Source organism: Sorghum bicolor, chromosome 4 (genome assembly GCF_000003195.3).
Source record: "Sorghum bicolor cultivar BTx623 chromosome 4, Sorghum_bicolor_NCBIv3, whole genome shotgun sequence".
In the NCBI taxonomy this organism is placed as follows: domain Eukaryota; kingdom Viridiplantae; phylum Streptophyta; class Magnoliopsida; order Poales; family Poaceae; genus Sorghum; species Sorghum bicolor.
Genome location: NC_012873.2, coordinates 60,046,703 through 60,066,889, shown reverse-complemented (window position 1 = coordinate 60,066,889; position 20,187 = coordinate 60,046,703). Strand labels below are relative to the sequence as shown.

The following is a 20,187-nucleotide window of genomic DNA, read 5'->3' as shown; positions in this document are numbered from 1 at the left end:
GGACATGGAGCGTTTCACAGAGCGTGGGATGCCTGTGTTTTTATGGGAACCAAGTGGCTCTCAAAACGAGCGCGCCGGCACGCCGCGCGCTGTCTTGTGCCTGGTGTAATAGTTCCGTGCAGCTAATAATTTGGCTTTGTTCAGCATTACATTGGTGCAATATATGGACATTCAAAATGTTCAGAGATCTAGCAATCTATACCTTCTAATTGGAATCATATATACAGTTATAGCATGGGACATGTTCCCTTCGCCATTTCATATGGTGGTCAATCGAGCTGAAGTGCAGAGTTTCAGGTTATGCTGGCATGGCTTGATCGGTAAAGAGTGGTGGTGCAGAAACGTCGCTACTCCTAACAGAAGATATTCATCCTAGTGTCCCGGTGCCCCCGTATTGTTTAGTGCTCTAGTCACCTAATATTTGCTCAGCATTAGTACATTACACTTGTACAATGAGCATCTAAAATTTTCAGAGACCTTTCTTTCAAAAAAACATTAAGAGACCTTATCAAAATTCGTATCATCATAAGTGACATCGTTATCATCACATATAACCCTTTCTTTATATTATTTATATGGACATCATATATAACCTTAAAACCGTTGCCCATCCACTGTTTGGAATTTCAGATATTCAATCGCTGTCAAGAGCAGAGTCTCATTAGGTGACGACAGCTCGTCACTCTGCTGCAGTGGTAGAGTGGTGTTGCAGAAAAGCCACCAATGTTTCTACAAGCAGGTTCTTTCCCTCTGAAACAATGAAATTGTTCGGCCCGTTTAAATCCTCAATTAGCTCGGCCCATTTCTGAATCTTGTCACTTGCTGCTGTTGTTCATCCCGCATAAACTCGCGAGGTTCTCCTGACGAAAAGGTATCAAAATCGTTCAATGTCCCTCAAGAATGATTCAATGAACAGCTCTTGGTTAAAACTTATGCGTTGCTCGCGTTCGTTTCAAAAAAAAAAATAAATAAATAAATTGAAGTTCATGCCTGCCGGGAGATGAGATGAGATGAGATCAATGAACCCAATCCAAAGAGGAGGGCAGGAGGCTCCATAAACTTTGTTCCAGAATTGTGCTAGACCACTCTGAATAGGCGAGCACTGAAGGTGTTCCTTATTCGTGTACAGTCAAGGCGTACAGCTAAAGCAGCGTTTCTACCGCTGTGCCTTTTGCCCTCACCTCACATGTCTTGGCAAATGCGTCTCCAGGGCCACGGCGAGCTTGGGGAAACCTGTCCTCGCCAGCGACGTCGCTTTAGCCATGCCGGTAATGGCTTCACTTGGACAGAAGCATGTGGGAGTCGGTGGACGAAAGGTGAAACGCGAGCGCGCGGCAGATCGGCCACATGGCGGCCGAGATCGATCGGGCATTCGGGCTGGCCGGCGCGTATGGCCTCGTCTCGTGGCCCCTGCACTGTGCAGACTGCAGAGCTTGCACGCTACTACTGCTTACTACAGGGGGCACTGTGCAGAGCTTGCACCATGAATGAACGTGACAAAGCAGCATATATAACATATACTGATATACAGATACAAAGTTAGCAATTTCAAAGATGATAATATGTTGTGCATGGGCTAACATACCCTGATACATAAATTTGCACGTTTAAACTGCGTAACATATTGAGTATGTTAGAGTTCCTAAACACTGGAATGTCTCGTATCAGACAATGTTTGCTAACATCAAATACAAAATCATTGTTCCAAGCGGGGGAAAAAAACTTTCATCCTCGGCCCCGCACAGCATACGATGGCCGCCTTGACTGTCTGGGCCATGCGCGCCTGAGCGGCTGGAGGCTGGGCCTTGGGACAGCCAAGCGGAGTGGGCTGCTTCCCAGCAGCAAGAAGCCGAGCCTTAGGCCGGGCTAGGCAGCGTGGGCCTTATACCCTGAGCTGCAGGCCGCCAGGCCGAAATCTGGGCCGGCTAAGCCGTTGGGCCAAGCAGATTTCGGCTTAGCAGTTTAGTTCTAAAAAATTTTACAAAATAGAAATAATACCACTTACGTTTGTATTTGACAAATATTATCTAATCATATACTAGCTAGACTCAAAAGATCCGTCTCGTCAATTTCGACCAAACTGTGCAATTAGTTTTTATTTTCGTCTATATTTAATGCTTCATGCATGCGTCTAAAGATTTGATGTGATGGGAATCTGAAAAATTTTGCAATTTTTTTTTGAACTAAACAAGGCCTAAGCCGATTTCGAACAGTGCAGCAGCAGTTTTTTTTGTGTGTTTCTTGAGCTCCTTTGATCCGTTTCGCGTGCCGTCTTGGCATGCTGTTGAGCCCGGTGTGGACGGACAGCCCGCCAGCGAGGTCCGGCGGTTGCGTATCCTGGTCGGCGTTACCCGCAGCAGCGGACGACCAGCAAGAGCTCGCCCATGTTACTTGCTCAGTTGCTCGGCCTGAAATAATACTTGTTCTCTCGAGTGCTGGGTGCCAAAATTAACATATTCGATCCTTTTATTCATCTCTGGAACTGGAAAGGCGATGCATAATGGAGCCACCGGCCAGGGCAGAAATGGTTTGTTGTTGGCTAGCGATGATATTTGGCTTATTTGCGAGTCTATTATGTACCTGTCGAATTTACTAGTCATTTAGTCTGATAATGATTTTTAAAATTTTAGTAGGTGCTTGAACACCCACGGTCTTCAATGTAGCTTTGATTCTGCATTTAGTAGTATTTTTTTTTCTAATAATAAATCAACGAACAATATTTTCAATTATAACTCTTGAAAAAAGTGATGACACACACTACCGACGACGTTGCTGAGCTGCGCCACGGCAGAGACGCGGTCAAAATGCTAACTGACGTGGATAGCTAGCTATAGCGGCTACTGCCTGCATGCAGCCTAGCTATGTACAGCCTACTGGCTAGCTAAAGATGGTCTAGCTAGCATCGGTTACAAATAGAACCTTTGCTATGAACAATCACGAGGCCAAGAGGAGCTCTGCATCTCTCTGAAGCTGCCAGCCAAGTTGCTGGTCGCAAACGCGGCAAAAAAACTGACCATATTCTCCTTTCGCCAACGTCAACGAGCAGGAGGCTAGCACATGCTGGAGGAGGCAAGTCCCATCGCATACACATCATTCTTCACCATGTATGGATTCAATGAGAGAAAACCTTAGGCCTTATTTAGTTTCCAAATTTTTTTCAAGATTTCTCATCACATTAAATCTTACAACACATGTATGGAGCATTAAATATAGATAAAAAAGATAACTAATTATATAATTTACCTGTAATTTACGAGACGAATCTTTTTAGCCTAATTAGTCTATGATTAGATAATATTTGTCAAATAAAAACGAAAGTGTTACAGTAGCAAAATCCAAAAAATTTCGCGAACTCAACAAGGCCTTAGCGGATGAAGATCATTTGGCGAGATGCTCCAAGCCGAAGCTAGCTACTACTGTATTGATCAAGCGCTCACAAAGCATCCCCCTTGCCGATTCTCTCTACTAGCTACTGCATGGTCTACTTGAAGATGGGGGATATATCTTGGATTTTCGTTTCTGAATTCTCCGTGACACGCTTTCATGCTTTAGAAAAAATATGGTCCTAACAAATTTTAGGAAGAAGTCCATTCTTAGCAACAAACTATCACGAAGCACGTTTTTTATTAAATAGAATTAGAGTTTAATGATACAAAGGTTGCGTGGACGGTAACTGAAGATTACCAAGCCAGACACCCAAAGCTCACGCGGTTGTGATTACAAAAACTGAAATATTCAACCACCCAACTATTGGAAGTATTTACATTTGACCATCTAGCTGTTTTTCTGATGTTTTTTGTTTACGTGAACTGCGCGTGCCAAATGGGACACACTCATCAGCTTGCACCTGTTGTTCTCTCCTATATATCCCCTTTCTTTGTCATCTCTCTCACCGCCTCTCCACACCACGTTGCGTCGTCTCGCTTGTGCTGCCACCACGTTGGATATGCTTAAAAAAACAACGAACTGTTTGACGAAAACTAGGAGCCATGCATGGGTGTAATTTTAGTGTAAATTAAATCAGCACTTAGTGTAGTACATCAGTTGACGGCCGGGTCGATCGGATTCTCGGCGACCAGAAGTCCAGAACACACACAGAAGCAACGGCCAAGTGCGTCTCAACAGCCAGCCGTCTCTACTGTCTCCGAGAGCCAAACGCGACTATCCACTTCCAGTGCCAGCTCGGTGACCTCCCTCTCACAATCAAACAAACCCAAGAAGAGTGAGTCAATCAACTTTCCTCCGGCTGATCCATCTCTCCAACGATGAGCGACGAGATCGTGGCCGTAGTTGCTCCTATAGCCATGTACTGGATCACATCCTGTCTGTACGCAATCCTTGGCCGACAGGAGTACCGTCTGCACTCGACGGAGGAAGAGGAGATGAAGAATCTCGTGCCCAAGCGCGAGGTCATCCGAGTTGTTCTCCTCCAGCACCTGACGCAGGCAGCCATCGCGTTCGCAGTCTTCACTGTAAGACTACCATCATCGATGCCAGCTACTGTCGTTCAGTATGAGATTTGCAAAAATCTACTGTCTCGTGTGGTCCGATTCCGATCAGTTTGAAACCAACGCAGGTAAGGAGAGATGGTGGCGGGGCCGCCGCCAGCACCGGCGCGGCTCCGGCGATCATCGTCCACTCGTGGCAGTTCATGGTGGCAATGGCGGTGTTCGACACCTGGCAGTATTTCTGGCACCGTCTGCTGCACAGCAACCGCTTCCTCTACCGCCACGTGCATTCTTGCAATCACCGGCTGGTGGCGCCGTACCCGTACGCGGCGCAGTACCAGGGCCGTCCCTGTGGGAGTGCGACCTGTGCGACGGCACAGGGCCTCCATTTTTAGGGCCCCCAAACTCCAATTGCAATGCATCATCTAGTAGTAGGATGTGCTGGTCGCTGCAGGCAGCTCAAGGCTTGGTTCTAAACTGTTGGTCCACTTTTCTTGACGTGCACAACAAAAGGGTGCAAGTGCCGCGCTGAACTGCTGCATCTGGCCTTCGGCAAGCTAACAAGTTCATTTCTATTTCTTTTTCTTCATTTGTTATGAGTCTTTTGCAAGTGAACTGGAACTAGCTTGTTTGTTGTCTGATGCATATAACTAACGCAATGTCTCTTAATTTGGTTTTTTTCCCTTACTTATTGTTGTGTATTGACGTGTCTAGGCATAAAGTGTTTCAAATCAAAGCCATTTCTTTGCAAATGAATCTAGGAAAATATGAATGGAATTACAAAAAACTCAAAAAAGATAGAGAACTTAATATTATGAAGGAGCTATGGATAGGTCATGCAGCCAAAAGTTAAAACTGTATAGTTGTTGATCATTGTACATACTCCCTATATTTCCAATTATACGTCATTCTAAAAATCATGAAGAGCTAAAACATCTCCAAGCTTCTTGCAATAAGTACATTATTTTACTATTGTATTTTGTTAGTTGTTAGGGCCTATTTTAGAATTTAGCACAGGGTCCCCATTTATGCCAGGACGGCCCTGCGCAGTACAATCACCCCGCCGAGAGCCTCGTCCTGGACACGGCCGGCGGCGCGCTGGCGTTGGCCGTGTCGGGCATGTCGCCGTGGACGTCGGCGTGCTTCTTCTCCTTCGCGACGGTGAAGGCGATCGACGACCACTCCGGGATGCTGCTCCCTGGGAACCCCCTACACCTCGTCTTCGCTAACAACACGGCGTACCATGACTTCCATCATCAGCTTCGCGGGGCCGGCTGCAACTACGCGCAGCCCTTCTTCGTCTCCTGGGACCGGCTCATGGGCACCTACGTGTCGGTCGCCATCGTCAGAGCCTCGCACGGCGGCCTGGAGGTGGTGCCGGCGAAAAGGAGGACCACGCGTGAGACCACGAGCGCGCCGGCTTAAGGCGGAGACTGGTGAGTGCCCGTATATTTCTTGGATTTGCTCTGATTTTCGTTTCGCCGGCCCATCTCTGTTTTGTAGCAATGCGTCCCTTGTTGATGTAGAGGCCGGATATTTATTTATCCATTATCTAAAAAAAATACGTCCCTTGTTGAGATGATTCAATCGTTGCTTCGTCCTGTTTCTAGGAGTGTATAGGTGTTTGCTTTTTTCTTGATTTGGATGAAGCCATGGGAAATATATAAGCCTAAATGCTACCGTGAGCATCTCTCGGTAGTATCATAGTTTTTTTTTGAAGGATCTGGAAGGGCTTGCGCCCTTGCAGTAAATTTTATTGAAAAAGTTAAGAGTTTGCAAAGGAGCCAGAATCGTAGTATCATAGTTTGGCATCAGATTTGCAACTTAACTCATGGATTCCATTTCCCAATTAATTTGTAGCCCATCCAAGATTTGTTTGGTTTGGGGGCCCTTTTTTTTTTGGAGCCAAGAGGGACCGGGAGCCCCCAATTGGCTATATTACTCTGCAGCCCGAAAATATTTATCAACTTCTCTATGTTTTACTGTGCTTCCAATTTAGAATATGACACCATTTTCTGCATTTTCATTGCCATATAGTAGTATGTTCCTTCCAGATTTTGCCTTTTTGTCATATGAACAAACACCTTGTATGCAGATGGCTGACCAACTACGACCTTAGGATGGACTGGCTTCGGTGACGAAAGCTTCGGTGAACTGGGCAGAGCGGTGACGATGAAGTAGTGCGTTGATCTAATGGTCTATTTCCCATCTGGGTTTCAGAACCAGTAGTGATTTAGATTAAACAATATCTGGAGCTGAGATGTCATGAATGCCTATGCTGTTATTGGAATGCTTAGTCTCATAGTCTGCAACCAAGTCATTCATATGATAGTTGCAACTCCCTATTTGCTCCATCAAATGTTTCGGAGTATTTGTGTTAATTAGCTTTAGTTGCATGTGTCTTAGCTACTGATTAACGGACAGATTTCCATATCTTGTTTTGCTTGAATAGTTTCATTTGTTAGTTGAATTGCCCGCGCGTGCGTCGCAAGAAGGAAAGCAACAAAAAAATATTACACGAGAAGTTTAGTAGCCAAGCCAAAATTAAAATGGTGATAATCCGAGTTTGCACATGTGTTATACTTGTACCATAATAATGATAAAATATAAGTATTATGGAGGAGAATAAGTCTCACGAACCAGCCAAGAAGGTTTTTGTCAGTAGCAAGAGGTACAACTCAAGAAATTTGCATTGCTGTTTGAGGAAGAGAATCCATTAATATCCACTGCTTAATTCAGTCCTAAGCAGCCTGCTTATGTTTATGATGTCTTTCTTTGAGATTTCCAAGGGAGTCTTAAAGAACCTAGATCATTATAGATCAAGGTTCTTTTGGCAAGGATCTTCAGATAAACATAAATATCGCCTTGCCAAATGGGACATCCTGTGTCGTCCTAAGGATCAAGAAGGATTAGGTATACTAAATTTACAATTGCAAAACAAGTGCCTCCTAGCCAAATGGCTGGTTAATCTATTGAATACAGAAGGTATATGGCAAACGCTTTTAAGGAATAAATACCTAAACTCCAAAAGCCTATCCCAGGTGACAGCTAAGCCCAATAACTCCTATTTTTGGAGAGGCCTCATGCATATCAAAGATGAGGTGTTGGCAAAAGGTTCCTTTCATATTAAAGATGGAACCGCAGCTAGATTTTGGGATGATACATGGGTAGGGGATAAGCCTATGAAAGCTAGTTATCCATCTTTATATAACATAGTGAGAGATCCTCACGCCACAGTCTCAAAAGTTATGAGTATGAACCCTTTGAACATATCTTTTAGGAGAGCCTTGGTGGATAATAAACTTACAGAATGGCTTAGTCTAGTGGCAAAGATATCACATGTCGAATTGGTGGATGGTTCAGATTATTTCAGATGGAGTTTAACCAGATCAGGGTTATTCTCTGTCCGTTCCTTGTATCTCAATCTTATAGATACACATACATGTTGGGAAGAGGCTCTCCGCGCTTCCCAGCAGTACGGTGAGTAGGGAACCTTCTCACTCGGTGCCGTGAGAGGTCTGAGTTCCAACAGGCAGTAAGCTCAGTAGTAGGTGAATACAGTGAATGCTCTCTCTTATTAATGGCGGTATCACGCCCCTTATATAGGGCCCGGAAACCGACCCAATGACATTTACATAAATGCCCCGTGACGGTGGGGGAATATTCCAGCATATTCTTTCATCGCAGTCTACTGACCCTAATACACCCGCGTAATTTCACATTGCAAACCCTTCGTTCATCCTTTGACTGGGGCCTCAGCAGGTCGGAGGCTTGGATCCTCCGCCCAGTTGCGGATCCTCCGACGCTTTGGTGTCGGAGGTTCCGCAGCCCGGCTGGTCGGAGGTTGCTCGACCCGGCCATCCTGGGAGTTCCTCCTTAGCCTGGTCCAGTCGGAGGTTCCTTGGCCTGGCTGCGTTCTCCCGCCATCCTCGGACCCGGGAGGGTCGGAGGTTCCAACCTTTCCTCGCTCGTGGACCTCCGCCGGTGTCTCAGTCCCTGCACACACTTCGCACGACCAGACGAGTCGTCAACATTAGCATTTCCCGTCGAAGGATATCCTCCGACGTTTCAGGCGTCGGAGGTTCCTCAGGTGAAGGATAACCTTCGACGCGAGTCGTCAACATTAGTATTTTCCAGCGAAGGTTATCCTTCGACGCTTCAGGCGTCGGAGGTTCCTTGGGTGAAGGATAACCTTCGACGCTACCAGGGGGAAGGATGCAGCTGTTCCCCAACAGTTCCCCCCTTTTTGGGCTAATGGCACTCCTGCGGTCCATGTGCTCAAAAACTTGCCGCGCTGCGGAGGCTACGAGCACGGTTGCTGCCTTCCCCCCTGGTGCGCAGGATGTGCTTGTTAGCATTGTTGGAAAATTGTTTCTTTTACTTAGTCGTAATTTTTCTTGTTTCTTTATTTTGCCGTGATCCTCCGATCATTGCTGCTATATTTGTCTGATATCCTACGCGCGTTAGACTGCGGAGGATTGCGGAGGATGTTATTGCTATTGGAGTTAGCCGTTGGAATTAACGAAGTGCAACGGTCTGGGCGATTCCTCCGCTTATAGCCGTTGGGCGCGGGGAATCGCAACGGCCGCGCGGTCGCAGGCCCCCCCCTATAAAAGGGGGTGCTGGGGAGCCTTGAGCTCTCACCCCTGCTGCTCATTGCCTGCACACCTTCCTTCGCTACATCTTTCTCTCTGAGCTGCTCGCGTGCGTTTCTGTTTAGTTCTAAAGTGTTGTCGGAGGTTTTACGGTGGCTCAGCTTCCTTCACCGCGTCCTTCGAGGTCAGATTTTTCTGGTCCTTTGCGCAGTTTCCTTAGCGTGAGGTCTGGAGGTTGGCTGCGGAGGTTTGAGGAGTGGATGCTTGAGGTGGCCGCAGCTCGAGATCTGGAGGAGACGTTGTCTGACGTCGAAGCTTCTGTCGGTGATTTGATCAGTGCGAAGGAGTTTGAGGAGATGGCGGCGATTACTTTTGAGTTCGAGCAGTCGACTGTGAGGGCGGAGGATATCGCTGACATGGTTGAGGCTAGGTTTTTCAAGGAAGGTCGGGCGGAGGCTCCTCCTGCGGGTCAGACGGTGCCTGCGCCTGAAGAGGGGTATGCGGTGGTGTTCAGGGACTTCTTTACTTGCGGACTTCGGATGCCTCCGTATCATTTCCTTCGCGAAGTGATGGAGAGTTTCAACGTGGAGCTGCAGCATTTCAGCCCTAATGGGATACTGACCCTTAGCAAATTTGCCTGGGCGTGCGAATCCTACGGAGCTATGCCCCACATCGACACTTTCTGCTCGTACTTTGAGCTCCAGCGCCAGCCTAAAAGGGTGAAGGATGCAGAAGGTGTTGAGTGCATTGCGCAGTTTGGAAGCTGCGCGTTCATGCCGCGCCGCACAATGCCTGGGCCAAGGTGCGAGATCTCCTACTGCCAAAAGGGGAAGTGGGAGAAGGATTGGATGAGAGCCTGGTTCTACGTGAGGACCCCCGCTGCGTCGAAGACTTTAGATGACGGCAGCGTTGATAAAGTTTATCCTTACGCGTCGCTGATGAAGGAGTTGAAGCCTTTCTCGAAGGTTGATCCTTCGCAGGAGATGTCGGAGGAGCGACTTGCTTGTGATAAGGCATTTGCGCTGGCATGCCGATATTCCGGAGGTCGGGATTTGGTTGAGGAGATGGTCGCTGCTGACTACTGGCCACTTGGCCGCAGGACCGATGAGTTCACCATTGAGATGGTGCAAGTTCCTGTTTTTGGTCCTCCGGAGGGGTTGCCGTTTCCCCGGTTCGGCGCGGGTATTCCGGAGGATGAGACCAAGGAGTCCTTCCTTGATCGTGTGGAGGTTTCTGCCCGGAGGATCGTCGGGAAGATCTCGAAGAAGGAATATCTCCAGCGGAGGTCTGCGCTTGGGACGATGCCCCGGTTCAACCGCGTTTTTGAGGAATTGGGGATCGAGTATGAGGATTATGTTATTCCTCCGGATGTTTTGCTTGGGTTGGAGAAGAAGAAGGACTCCTCGAAGGCTGTTGCTTTGGCGGAGTCGAAGAAGAGGAAAGGGGGTGGCGCAGTCAAGCGACTTGCGAAGAAGCGGAGGGCGGAGGTTGTTTTAGAGACTCCTGTGGAGTCTTCCTCCGCCCGCTCATCTGGTGCCGAGTCGAACTCGGTAGCTTCTGCACCTGCGGAGGCCGCTGCTGCTGGTGGAGCTCCTGAAGTTGAAGCTTCGCGTGCGGTCTCCTCTGTGCGCGCGCCTTTCGCGTCTCTTCTTGGGGAGGAGTCTTCCGACGCGGAGGCCCCTGAGGCGAGCCCTGCGCGGGAGGCAGATCCTGCAGCGTCTGAGGGTCTGCGCGTTGCTTCAGTTGGCGGAGGGTCTCCGCCTAAGGAGGTTCAGGTGGAGTCCAGCGACGAAGCTGAGTCCGCCTCCGTTCGGAGGATCAGGAGGGCGGAGGCTCCCCTTCGTCCGGCTGGTGACGGTATTAACTCGTTGTACATGGGTAATGATTTTTTGTTGATTATTTTGTTTTTATGCAAGTTTTGATTGACTTGTTCTCATGTTTTTGGTTTATCTTTCAGCGGATGTTTTTGCTGGGCTGGCTACCGCGGAGGAGATGGCTAAAGGCGCCACCGTTGCTCAGGAGGGGCTTGCCGTTCCTCCGCCGCGTGAGCCTGCGACTTCTGCGTTGGCCAACAGGCCTTCGCCTGCTGATGTTCTTGGTCCTGGTGAGTTTCCTCTTTTTGGTTCAACAGTTTGGTTTGTTTTTGGCATTTTATTCTAAGGTTTGTTTTTGTTATGTGCAGGTGCCTCTGAACCTTCGATCACAGGTTGGACTGATGCCTTGCGCGAGGTTCATTCCTTGGTCGGAGGTTAGTGTTCTGGCCTCCGCCAATGGTTTTTTGTTTCTTACGATGGTTTTTCTTAATTGTTTTTGGTTTACAGATCGTTTTCGTCAGAAGCTTCGCGGCATGGATTTTGACACGCTCCTTCGCGTGCAATATGAGCACCATAGCCTTGTATGTTTGTGCTTTGTTATATCTTCCTTCGCGGTTTTTCATTCGGAGGTTTGTTGTAACTATTTATTTTTGAGCAGGGTCATCATATGGCTGCCGCCTTGGAGGAGCGTTGCTCCCGGGAGGTTATCTGCCGTGATGAGGCGATTGGTGCTCTGAAGAAGGAGAACGAGACCTTGGAAGCTGAGAAGGCTCGTTTGACGGAGGAGGTTAAGGAGTTTTCCTCCGTCAGGAGGGAGGTTGACTCCCTGAAAAAGGAGAGGGATGATTACAAGGCTGGGTCGGAGGCTCTGAAGAAGGAGAAAGAGGATGCCGAAGCTTCGGTGGCGGTCCTCCGCACAAGTGTTGCTGAGGCGGGGAGAGTTAGGGACGTAGCCCTGCAGCGAGCTGAGAAGGCGGAGGACATTGCTGAACGCCTTCGCAAAGAGCTTGACGCTGAGCGGACGTCTGCAGCTGAGCTGCAGACTCGCATACAGAAGGCGGAAGCGGAGGCTGCAGCTATTGTCGGGCTCTATGCCGACTCGCTTGCGAAGTTTGGGGGAAGCACCTCTGCTCCTCCGCCCGGCGGCGATGTTGGGGCTGCTCTCGCGTGGCTGAAGTCTCATATCCGCATGCTCCCCGACTTTGTCGGAGGTGCTGTTGATTTTGGGGCTTTGGCTGCGGTTAGCTCCTTCGCTAGGCTTTTGCGCCGCGGAGGTTGCTCTCACGCGGAGGGAGTCGCCAAGGAGGAATTTGCCACGGCGGAGGACGTTGGCGAAGGGACCCCTTCCCTGCGCAAATCTGTCCGGAACTTTATCAGTTCGTTCTGGATTAGGTTTGGGTGGGATGAGGCGAAGAAAATGGCGGAGGATCGTCGAGCTGAGGTTTGTACTATTTGGTTATTTCTTTTTGTATTTTGCTTCGCTGCTTTGCAATGTTACTTAAGATGGGTATTTTGTAGGAGATTGCGAAGAAGGCAAAGGTTGTCAAGGCCGGTCCTTCGCGTCCACCGAGGGAGGCGTGTCCTCCGACCCAGGCTGAAGCGGAGGCTCGTGATACTGGTGCCAAAGCTCCGGAGGGATCTGGTGCTAAGGTTTCAGAGACGCCCGAGGCTTCTGCTCCTCCTCCGCCTCAGGTGTGAGGCTTTTTAGTTTATAGGTTTTTCTTAGTCTTTTTTGCGTCCAAGTATGTGACGCTTTTTTGTAAGGCCGGAGGTTGTGTTTTATTTTGTAAAGACTGTTGAAAATATAATATATTGAGTTGTTTTCAGATAAGCCTTTGTTTTACACTTTGATCCTGCGCAGGTCTCTGGCGGAGGACCTGCGCAGGATCGTTTCATTACTCCCCTTTCGTTTTTTTACAAAGGAATTTATGTTTCTGGCGAATTGTGGGAGTATTGGCGAGTTGCCTTCCCTAACATGAGATTGGTGGATATGTTCGAGTTTGTTGGATATGATATTGATGGCGAAGGATCTGGATTTATCCAGTCGCTTGCTCGCCGAGGTTCATGGCCTCCGGCTTAGGTGGATGTTTTTGTTTTTCTTTTCGTTTATCGTAGGTTTTGCTTATATTTTTTGACATGATTTGATATGTTTATGTAGTTGCCGTATCCCATCCTTCGCATCTTTGGTGAGAGGGATAGGGTACGCTGGGTGGCGGAGGCTTCTGAGGATGTTGCCGAGCCTTTTCTTCAAGGTTTTCCGGAGGTTCGAAAGATTCGTTTGGCTTTTTAGTTTCATCCTTCGTTTGTGTTGGCTTTGAAGTTGTTATTTTCTGCGCAGGTTGTGAGTTCTGATCCGTTGGAAGATCTTCCTTCGAACTTTGTCGAAGGAAGTTACGTTACCCCGGTGACGTTCAAGCGTGGAGATTTGTACGCTAGGGGTTATCTAATTGATTGGTGGCGCCATAAATATCCTACGCGTAGTATAGATGACTTAGTTGATTTCCTTGTTCGTGATTACTGTGATGATCTTAGGCTTTTTCCAGATTCGTATGTTAGGATTGTGCGAGGGTCTTAGAACCTTCGGCGTTTTACGGTCGGAGGATGTTTCTCATTTTTTGTTGTAAGCTTGTGTTATGTACATTGTATACGGTTAATAAAGATCAGATATTTTTATCACATGGCCTTCGCACCTTTTAATTTTGACAGCCTTCGCGCTATAATTTGTACGTGACTCATAGATCCTTCGGTTGTTTAGTTGAAGGAGGGTTTGAAAGTTGAACTTGTACAAGCTACCCATAACCTTCGCCTTTTTATGGGTCGAAGGATGATTTTATTCATTTTTTGTAAACGAACTTTTGTAATGATTTCTTCATCGATAATAAAGTTTTTAATTTTGCTACAACCTTCGATCTCATTTTTATTACAACCTTCGCGCTACAGCATTTATATATTGCAACGTTACGGTGGTGTTGATCCTAAGGATCTTTGTGTTGCTGTGGATTGCTTGTTCTTGATGCTTGATGTCGCGAAGGAGTTGTTGATTTTTTCTTGCGCGGAGGATCGCCGCTTCTCGGCATTAGAACCTTCGACTTTTTTGGTGCGAAGGATCCTTCGCTAAATTGAGCTATTTTTTTCCTTTGCTCGACTCCCGTGGAGTGTTGTCGAGGGGAACCTTCGGCTGTCTAAGTCGGAGGTTCTGAAGGGATGTTACGAGACTTCGTGCGATACCCTTCAGAGACCTCTGAGTCTGACTTCCACTGTTTCTGTTGTGGCTGTACACGACTTTGTGGTCGATGTTCATCACAACGCCGTAGTTCTAATATTACGAAGCTTCGTGCGATACAAACTTTTGTTGGTGTTGTGAGGCTAACTCCTGCTTCCATGGTGGCCTAGGATTTTTGCTTTTTGACTGCTAGGTTTGCACTCGATGCTCGGGTCTTTGTATGCTGATCCTGATTGGGGGTGGGGGTGGGGTGAGCATGGTTTTATAGGCTTTCATGCATTTATTTTATGTACTTCGTTAGGTCAAAATTTATTATCGGGTTATTGATGGTTGTTATGGTAGTTGGTTTTGCTGTAACTGACCGAGGGTTATTGTAGTTTTGTTTTTATTTCACACTTTGTTTGTTTGGGGTCTGCTTAGAGTAGCAGGATACCTTCGACCTTGTTTTGGTGAAGGTTATGTGAATTTCGCTGGGGTCTGTATTTTGAATGTTAAACCTCCGCTTCCTTTTGGCGAAAATAATATGGTTCCTGATGCCTGATTCTCCTCAGGTCTTTGTCAGGTTTGAAGGTTTTGCTCCTTCTGGCCACGTTGTGATGCCTGAGGAGGACAGGGCTTTTTCACTTTTTGGCCGTGTTATCCTTGCTGCCCGGCTCTTGGCTAGGTCTTTTGCTAAGGATTTGGTGTTTTTTCACCTTTGAGGACGTTCCGAGTTTTCTGAGCTGTTGGATGAAAGCTGCGGAGGGTCCTTGTGATCACGTGATGTTTTGTCGAATGCTACAGCCTCGTTGCTGGCTGTTTTTCGACTTCTTGGGCTTTGGTTTTGGGGTGGATTCCTCTTTATATTTCAGAGGTTTTTACATAGGTTCTGCCTCGTTAAAAACCTCACCTCCTGGTAGGAGTACCCCTGTGAGGAAAAGAGTGCAGACCTTGGAATGCGAAAAAGTAGAAAAAAAGAAAACAAGCGTAATTAGGGATGTGGATGCCGCCGCTTATTTTGCAGGGGTCATCCTTACACTTAAATGTAAAATCTACGTAGATTGTCGACGTTCCACGTGTGGGTGGAGGTTCTTCCTTCGAGGTCTTTCAGGTAGAAGGATCCCGACCTTCCCGCTTGTATTGCTGTGTAAGGTCCTTCCCACTTGGGTTGCAATTTACCAGCGTTTGGGTGATCTCCTTTTTTCCTGAGCACCAGGTCCCCATTTTGTATGTCTTTTCGTACTACCTTGCGGTCTCTCCAATTCTTGGTTTCTCGTTGATACCTTGTAATGTTCTCCACTGCCTCAAGTCTTATAGATTCTAAGGTTTCCTTGCAGTATTCTTCATCTTCAGCCAACTGCTGCTTCATGGAACGCAGGCTTTGGTGTTTGATTTCTTCGGGCAACATTGCCTCTTCCCCATACAAGAGCTTGAATGGGGTGAACCCAGTTGTTCTTGAAACTGTTGTGTTGTGTGACCATACAACTCTTGGTAGTTCTTCAACCCATTTCCCCTTGCGTAGGTTGAGTAAGGTCTTGGAGATTGCAGAGAATATTGTTCTGTTTGCTCTCTCTACGGCCCCGTTTGACTCTGGGTGATAAACAGACGCGAAAGCAATTTTGGTTCCTATGTGATGGCAGAATTCCTTGAAACTGTCTGAATCAAACTGCTTCCCGTTGTCAACTGTGAGCAAGCGTGGGACTCCGAATCTGCAGACTATGTTCTGCCAGAAAAATTTCCTGATTGTTTCAGAGGTTATGGTTGCCAGTGGCTTAGCTTCGATCCATCTTGTGAAGTATTCGATGGCCACGACTGCGAATTTGTTTCCCCCCTGGGCAGTCGGCATTGGTCCTACCAGGTCCATTCCCCATCTCTGCAACGGCCATGATGCTGGTATGAGCTGAGTTAGTGCTGAAGGTCCTGACTGAATTGGTGAGAAGGTTTGGCAGGCTTTGCATGTTTTCACTATCTCTTCAGCGTCTTTAATGTGAGTTGGCCAGTAGAAACCTTGTCTTAGTGCTTTAGCAGACAGCGCGCGGGGTCCAATGTGAGACCCGCACATGCCTGAGTGTATCTCTTGTAGGAGTTCTCTGCCCTCGCTTTGTGATATGCATCTCAGCAAAGGTTGGACTACGCCTTTCTTGTATAGGATTCCGTCAATGGAGGTGTAATTCCTTGCTCTTGCCTCCATCCTCTTGGATGTTGCTTCGTCATCTGCAGCTGTCTCGCCTTTGAGGCAATCAGCTATTGCCTGCCTCCAATCTTCGCTTTCTGTCAGCAGGACTGAGCGAAAGGCTTTTGGCAACGATTCGGTTGCGGGTGTTGTAACAATCTGGTGGAAGGTTCCTTCTGGCAAGGGGGTGTTGTTGGCTGCTGCCTTCGCTAGCTCGTCTGCTTCGTAGTTTTCGGCTCTTGGAATATACTGCAGAGTGAATCCCTTGAACCTTCTCTCCAGGCCTCTTACGACGGCCAGATACCTTGCTAGCTCCGGGTTGAGCGCTAGGTATTCCTTCTCCACTTGCCCTGCCACCACCTGGGAGTCTGTTTTGATGAGTAGGGTTTTTGCTCCCGAAGCCTTAGCTTTGTTCAGCCCGAGGATGAGACCTTCATACTCAGCTATGTTGTTTGTTGCTTTGAATTCGAGTCGTATAGCAAATTTTAGTTTGAGTCCAGATGGCGCGATTAGAACGGCCGCTGCTCCTGCTCCCGCTTGACCCCAGGCGCCATCTGTATACAGCGTCCACGGCTGATCAACTACCTTCTCCTCGTTTTTGTCCGAAGGTGTCCAATCTGCCATGAAGTCAGCCAGGGCTTGAGATTTGATGGAGGTTCTGGGGACATAGGTGATATCAAACTGTGATAGTTCAGCTGCCCATTTTCCTATACGTCCGGAAGCCTCTTTGTTCCTAAGGATATCACCCAATGGCTGTGAAGTGGGCACTTTAATCTCATGGCTTTGGAAGTAATGCTTGAGCTTCCTTGATGCACACAGAACCGCGTACGCGATTTTTTCTATCTCCGTGTAGTTCAGCTTTGCTCCTGACAAAGCTTCGGATACGTAGTAAACGGGTCTTTGCACCGTTCCTTTAGTGTCGCTTGTCTCGTGAACTAGAACACCACTGACAGCGTGCTCGGAGGCAGCCACATACAATAGTAGTGGAGTGTCTGGTTCGGGCACTGTTACCACCAGGTTGGTTGCAATGTAATTCTTGAGCTGCCTGAAGGCCTCTGATTGCTCCGGACCCCATTCTGTTTTACCTTCTCCTCTCAGCACCTTGAAGAATGGGAGGCTCCGTTCTGCCGATCTTGAAATGAATCTGTTGAGGGCTGCTATTCGGCCGGTCAGTCTTTGCACTTCTTTCTTGTTTGAAGGTTCTGCCATTGACATGATTGCTTTTGTCTTGTCTGGGTTAGCCCTAATTCCTTCGGAGCTGATGATATACCCCAGCATCTTTCCCTTGCTGACCCCAAACACACACTTCTCCGGGTTGAGTTTCAGCCCGGCAGATCTAAGGTTGACGAAGGTTTCCTGCAGGTCCTTGATATGATCTTCCTTGCGCTTGCTCATGACGACAACATCGTCGACGTAGGCTATGATGTTTCTCTGTAGCTGACTTCCTAGAACCTTCCCCATCATTCTGGAGAAGGTTGCTCCGGCGTTTTTGAGACCTTCTGGCATTCTGGTGTAGCAATACGTGCCGAATGGGGTCGTGAAGCTTGCCTTTCCTTCGTCTTCTTTTTTGAGCCAAATTTGGTGGTAACCAGAGAAACAGTCCAGCAGTGAGAATCTCTGACAACCAGCTGCTTTGTCCACAGAGGTATCTATCCTTGGCAAGGGGAAGGAGTCTTTGACACAAGCCTTGTTGAGATCCGTAAAATCTATGCACATTCTCATTTTGCCATTTTTCTTGGGGACCAAGACCACATTTGCCAACCATTCCGGGTATATGACTTCTCTGATGACCTTTGCGTCCAGGAGTCTTTGTACCTCTGCCTTCGCGGCTAAGGTTCTTTCTTCAGACATTTTTCTCTGTCTCTGCTTCTTCGGCCTCATTCTCGGATCGATGTCCAGCGAATGCTCTATTATGTCTCTGCTGACTCCTTGTAGGTCAGCGGCACTCCAAGCGAAGATATCTTGGTTCTTTTGCAATACGTCCAGCAATTCGAGTTCCTCCTCTCTACCAAGGGTGGCGGAGATGGTGACCTTCTTATCTGGAACAGCTTCCTGCAGAGGGATACACTTCGTTTCCTCCTGATCAGCCAGGTCTGTTTTCCCCCTTGGCATGTCTAGCGGCTGGGAAGCTTCATGCTGCGTAGAGTCTACGGAGTTTATGTTCCGGAAGGACTTGTAGATTGCTTTCTCTATGTTCCTTGCCTCCTTTTGACTTCCGTGAACCGTTATCACTCCGTGCAGAGCCGGGATTTTCATGCACAGGTATCCCATATGAGCGGCCGCATTGAACTTGTTCAAGAATCCTCGCCCGAATATGGCATTATATGGGTAGTGCAAGTCTACCACATCGAAGGTGACGTACTCTGTTCTTGCGTTCTCTGTTGTGCCGAAGGATACGGGCAGGGCGACCTTTCCCAGAGCATGTATTTGCTTTCCTCCGAACCCGATCAAAGGTGACTCCGAAGGTTGGAGTTGGCTTCTGCTGAGCTTCATTTGGTCGAAGGTTCCAGCAAATATTATGTCTGCGGAACTCCCTGAATCCACTAAGATTCTGCCTACTCCCCAACCCGCAACATTTGTTGTTATGACCAAGGCGTCTGTGTGAGGGTAGCTTTCCAATCTTAGATCCTCCTCGGTGAAGGTTATTGGGGTTCTGGACCAATCAGTGCATCTCACTGGCCCTTGAACTGCAACGTTGTTGACGAGCCTGAGGTGATCCTTCTTCTGTTTCTTTGTCTGGAACTCCATTGAGGACCCCCAGCTATTGGTAAGATCATTCCAATTGTGGGCAGGGGTGTGTGAGGGCCGATCTGATTATCAGGGTGGGGTTTGGTTTTTGGTGGTGGTGGGGCTTGGAGTAGCTGTAGCTGGTTTGGGGGAGGAGGTAGTGACTGCTGGTGGGGTTGCGGGGTTTCGATGTACGTGATATGTGGAGGTCGTGGAGGAGCATAGTTTGGTGGAAGGTTGTGGTCCGCGGTTTGCTGGGCTGGGCGCCAAGCTGGTAGGAAACTGGGATAGTAAGCGGAGGCTAGCGCGCTGGGCTGAAGTGGAGCTGGGTGCTGCTGGCTTGAACCTCCGACATATGAATGGTAGAAGGTTTGAGGGAATGTGTGATTTACTTCCCGAGGTTGAACAACTGGTATCGGAGGTTGCGGAGCTGACCTGCTCTTGATCCTCTCCTGAGTTTCTTTTGCATCCGGACAATCTCTGGTGGAGTGACCCTTCTCCTCTCCATGGAAGAAACAATACTGTTTCCGTGGTCGCTGACTTTGATTTTTTCGCCACCCCGCATTTCGACCCCCTCTTCCGGCTTGATTGGGTATGCGTCCCGAGCTTCGTGCTTCCGCTGGTGGACGGTTATTTTCCGGCATGTCATTTTTCGGTTGTTCAATATTCATCATCTGTCCACCAGCCTCTTGCTGCGGCCGGCGTCCATCCTGGCTGAGGTTCTTTTTCTGTGAGTTTCTATCATTGCTCTGCCTCTTCTGAGAGCTCTGGTCTTCCAACCTTTTGCGGTAGTCGTTGTCTGACCTGCAATACTTCTCAAACTCGTGGTACAGCTCGTGCATGGATGCTGGCTTTTCTCTGGCCAAATGAGCCGCGAAGGGCCCTATGCGAAGACCCTTGATGGCTGCTTCAATGGCAACCTCCTCTGGCACGCCGGGTGCTCTCGCCTTGGTCTGCACGAATCTTTGGAAGTAATCCCGCAGTGCCTCTCCCTGACTCTGGCGACACTGGAATAGGTCCGTGGAGGTTAGTGATTCAACTGCGAATCCCTGGAAATTCGCTAAAATCTTGTCTCGAAGGTTCTCCCATGAATAGATCGACCCGGGTCTCAGCATCGAATACCATGCCAAGGCATCTCCCTCGGCTGCGATCACGAAGGATTTTGCCATCACAGTCTCGTTCCCTCCAGCTGAGGCCACGGCTGCCTCGAAACTCATCAGGAATTGGC

The 20,187-nt window shown here is 48.2% G+C and overlaps 1 protein-coding gene across 1 annotated transcript; it reads left to right on the top strand.

Annotated features, from left to right (window-relative positions):
- On the top strand, positions 4,266–5,873 carry LOC8071750 (sphinganine C4-monooxygenase 1). The gene is made up of 3 exons (XM_021459590.1): positions 4,266–4,472; positions 4,577–4,822; positions 5,484–5,873. Exons 1-3 carry the CDS (start codon positions 4,266–4,268, stop codon positions 5,871–5,873), a joined length of 843 nt encoding a protein of 280 aa, XP_021315265.1.